General features: G+C 31.1%; 1 protein-coding gene across 1 annotated transcript in view; it reads left to right on the forward strand.

The window, feature by feature from the left end:
* Positions 1-622: 622 nt before the first annotated feature.
* Positions 623-4,468, forward strand: part of LOC114032021 (high mobility group protein B3-like) — a 13,688-nt gene continuing 9,842 nt past the window's right edge. The window contains exons 1-4 of the mRNA XM_027847228.1: positions 623-698; positions 2,670-2,832; positions 3,749-3,888; positions 4,296-4,468. Of these exons, the coding sequence (XP_027703029.1) occupies positions 2,683-2,832; positions 3,749-3,888; positions 4,296-4,468 (463 nt within the window). The 5' untranslated portion in view covers positions 623-698; positions 2,670-2,682. The remainder of the gene's footprint in view (positions 699-2,669; positions 2,833-3,748; positions 3,889-4,295) is intronic.

The following is a 4,468-nucleotide window of genomic DNA, read 5'->3' on the forward strand; positions in this document are numbered from 1 at the left end:
TTAATTGGGTTTTTGGGGGAGGTGGTTCCATTTGGGATTTGCTTGGTAAATATTGGAGTGGTTTACCATTTTCTGTTCTTGTTCATTTTACAGATTAGGAAAGTGAGGCAAGTAGGGTTAAGTGACTGCTTGTCTGGGGTTACATAGGTAGAAAGTGTTTGAGGTCAAAGTTGGTTTAAGTTTCCTCACTTTGTTGGTCAGTGCCTTTCTGAAGTTATGAAGGCATAGTAGTATTTCATCATTGTAGTTTTTTTTTGTTTGTTTCAGAGGTTTTTTTGTCTAAGGTTTTGTTTTTTATTTTGCTATGAAGATCTAGCGTTCAGCACGTAATCTTGTATTTTATTAAATTGCTGTTTAATTGTGGTAGGTTTTTTCTGAACTGTATTTTCGTATCAATATCAATTAATTTTGTTTCTTATTTATTGTGTTTGCTGATATGTTTTGTCAAATAACCATAGATTTTTACTTAAAAAATTATTTTTAGGCGGGTTGCTTAATTCAAATATTTTTTTATTGCTGAAATCCAATCACCATCTCCGTCTGTTTAATATGCGGCCAATAGTTGTTCACAGAGGCTATTTTCACCATGGTGCCTGTTAGCCAATCAGCAGGCTCTCTAGGACTCCGGTATCGCGAGGATTGGGAAATTTTTTTAGTCCCTCGTTGTGCACTGCGCGTTATACTAGCGAACAATACAGGTACGTTTTACTCTCCCTGCTTTCGTGTAATTTTCTGGCTGCATTCGCATATTGTGTTATAAACGTTTGCCTTTTTTATTCTGATCAGGTTTCTTTCATTTAATTTTTCTTTATTGTCCTTTTCCCATTCTTTATACTTTGCTTTCTTACACTTTTTTTGCATGAAAGTATAAAATATGTCTTCAGCTAGTCTTTTCTACTAAACTTGAGATTCGTTACGTTGAATATTGAAACTTGTTTTCGCTAAAATAGTTAATGTACTTTAGGGTTAAGGGAAAACAGATTAAATAATACTTTAGAAGATAAATATAATTTAAATGACAATTTTAGAGGAAAAATGGAATTGTAAAAATATTTATAAGACTCGAATTGGCTTTGCTATTATAACGTTACGTACTGTGTCAGAATTTTTTATGTTTGGAAAATTAATGTTGAATCCTTTAGACAAACGGGAAAAGAAAAATTTGCTTATTCAAAAATTTGTATCTTTTCTTTTTCCTTAAATATGGATCGTATTTATGAAAAATTACACCTTAGATTCTTTACTTAACTAGTTTATACAAATTAAAATCGTAAATTAATTGCATATGTGTTCCTTTCCATCTCATACTTGAAATAAAAGCGACCATTTAAGTTGTGGATTAGCATTACCAAAACGAACGTCACAGACAGAATCAATATTTCGAGTTGACTTTTTTGTCTAAATTAGCCTTCTTTGCTTAATTTCTTACCCTTTATTCGTTTTAATTCTAAATGGCTGAAGAGAGGCTTTGTTATGGTAGTGTAATGAACCAATATTTTCCCACCTGAACCCCTACCCTAAAACAGATATACAAAAACCCCTATGGAAATCTTGGGATTTTTTAATAATAACCTAGCGATAATTTACCTCCAGTTATCAGGCAGCGATTTCTAGAAGGAGGAGTGTGGCTTTGTTAAGAATAGCAGTGTGAGCACGCAGAAGCCATTTTAGTTAAACAGAAAGCCACCGCAGCCTTCAGCCATAAAGCAATGAAGTGCTTTTATTTATTATCTTATATTTACCTTTAAAATTCTTTTGTTCCCACCCCTAAATAACAGCCACCCCTGGAAAAAAAAGTTATTTCTCATTAAAATAGTTAACTGAAACATTAAGGATTTCTTTTTATAAAAAATATAAACATTAAAAATTTTGTATCCCTGGTACAAATTATACAAATACCAATCTTATTTTCTTAATACCTAATATGAATTACCAAAAAAATTTGACTCATGCTTTTAAAAAATACACGTATATACACGTTATATGCATTGAAATTGAAAAAAATATGCACATACCATAAAAGCGTTTTTAAAATCACAGAATGACACTTTTTAGAACAGTTTCCATTATGAAATCAACTAAAACAAAAAGCAAATTAGTTAATTTATTAAAAATGAAAGACGTTGAAAATGACTTTTTGAATTTAACATAAAAATAATAATTTGCAAAGTTGAATGAACTGTTTTCTTTATGAGAGAACTTTCCTGATAATCAAACCTTTATACTAACAAGAAAATTTAATCACTTTTTAATAAATTTTTAAAACCCTTAAACAGAAACTTTTCATTTGGAATAACTGAATTCCTCAGAGCATAGAGCACTGGGTCTGGAGTGAACCTGAGTTCACATTTCAACTAAAATCATTTTCTTCCCATTTCCTCATGTATAAAATTAGGATACTACTACTACCTACTTCCCACGGTTATGAGCATCATATAAGATAAATAACTATGAAACAGCACGGAACCTGGCATATAATAAAAGATACATACATTTTATTATTGTTGTCTTAAAGTAAATACATTAAGGTGAAAGTACAAGCTGAGAAATGAAGCCTTTCCAACCGTTTAAAAAGTTGACTGTCTCAATTGATGAGAAACTTCTTTTCCCCTCAAATACATATTTTATGTTACACGTGGCTCTTCTTGATTCATTATTTTTATTTCTAGTTGCACGCTAGAGATGGCTAAAGGTGACCCAAAGAAACCAAAAGGCAAAATGTCTGCTTATGCCTTCTTTGTACAAACATGTCGTGAGGAACATAAGAAAAAAAATCCTGAAGTTCCTGTCAATTTTGCAGAATTTTCAAAGAAGTGTTCAGAAAGATGGAAGGTAAAATTTTTTAAGAGTTAATTGAATTAAATATTTCTTAATACCTGAAAATCTATATCCATGATTATTTTCCATTGTTTTCCCACTAATAATAGTAATTTTTTTAAAAGGTACCTAGTTGACACAATGGATAAAGAGCTGGATCAGCAGTCAGGAAGACCTGAATTCAGATTCAGCCCCACACACTAGAAACTAGCTGTGTGGCCCTGAGCAAGTCACTTAACTCTGTTTGCAGATTCCTCATCTGTAAAATGAACTGGAAAAGGAAATGGCATATCATCTAGGATCTTTTCCAAGAAAATCCTAAATGGGCTCACAGAGTCAGACATGAATGAAAATAAGTGAACCACAAAAACTTTAAAAAAAAAAAAACTGAAACATTCATTTAAAAAAAATCATAACCATAGAATTTGATTAGTCTATTTCTTTGAAAAGCAAAGCAGAATTTTTACTTTGAATTCATATTGAATATATATTTGTCATTACTCAAGACTTGCCCTGTGAAATTGCTTAGTATATTTGGTTAAACACTACCTTTTACGCTAACATTTTAAAACAGCTATATATTTTCAGTAAAGTTCATTTGATTAATTTTCCATGTTCAAAAATGTTAAGGAACGATTCTAATTTAGAGTAGCAAGATAACAGTAAGGAACTTGTAGCAGTGTTTCTTGTTTTAGTGAGTCTTATTTTATTTGAAATAGTACACCAAGTTCCTTATATATTAATTCAGAAAATATTCAACAGCTATTGTGAACAAGGTACCATTAAGAAATAATAATATGAGAATATGTAGCTATCAAAGTTTTACCATTAAAAAAAACACCATAATAATATGGCCCCAAATTTAGACAATGTATTGATAAAACAAATTGAAGTTAATGCAGTTTTAAAATCTTAATTTCTTAAATTAAAGAATATGTCTGGGAAGGAAAAATCCAAGTTTGACGAAATGGCAAAAGCTGATAAGTTGCGGTATGACAGGGAGATGAAGGATTATGGACCAGCTAAAGGAGGGAAAAAAAAAAAGGATCCTAATGCTCCCAAACGGCCCCCGTAAGTAAAATTTCTGTATTCAAGGAAAATTTAAAAATATCCACTTGTGGAGACATTGCTTTTCAATTTAACTGAAAGAAAAATTTGATTTATTCCTTTAGAGTTTAGTTTACTCAGAAAAAATTGCCCTGAAATCCAACATACTGATTTTGTGTTAAAATTTGGGACCAAGATATGATGCCTCTTATTCATGGGGCTTTTATAAAGTATTTAAAAGATGACAGGCTAATATCCTTGATTATTTCTTCAATACTAGCCCTTTCTCTTCACTTTAAGATGTGTAAATGTCTATTTTTAAAGCTATCCTTTAATTTATAGATCATCTCAGTTCTTAAAAAAAAAGGAAAAAATTCTAAATTTTGTTGGGACTCAGATAATTAAAATTAAAATCTATGACTTTCTCCAAGGTCTGGCTTCTTCCTGTTCTGTTCAGAATTTCGCCCCAAGATAAAATCTACAAACCCTGGGATATCCATTGGGGATGTAGCAAAAAAACTTGGTGAGATGTGGAATAATCTAAGTGATAGTGAAAAGCAGCCATACAACAATAAGGCAGCAAAACTGAAGGAAAAGTATGAAA

This window comes from Vombatus ursinus, unplaced genomic scaffold (genome assembly GCF_900497805.2).
Source record: "Vombatus ursinus unplaced genomic scaffold, bare-nosed wombat genome assembly UNPS02015393.1, whole genome shotgun sequence".
NCBI classification, from domain to species: domain Eukaryota; kingdom Metazoa; phylum Chordata; class Mammalia; order Diprotodontia; family Vombatidae; genus Vombatus; species Vombatus ursinus.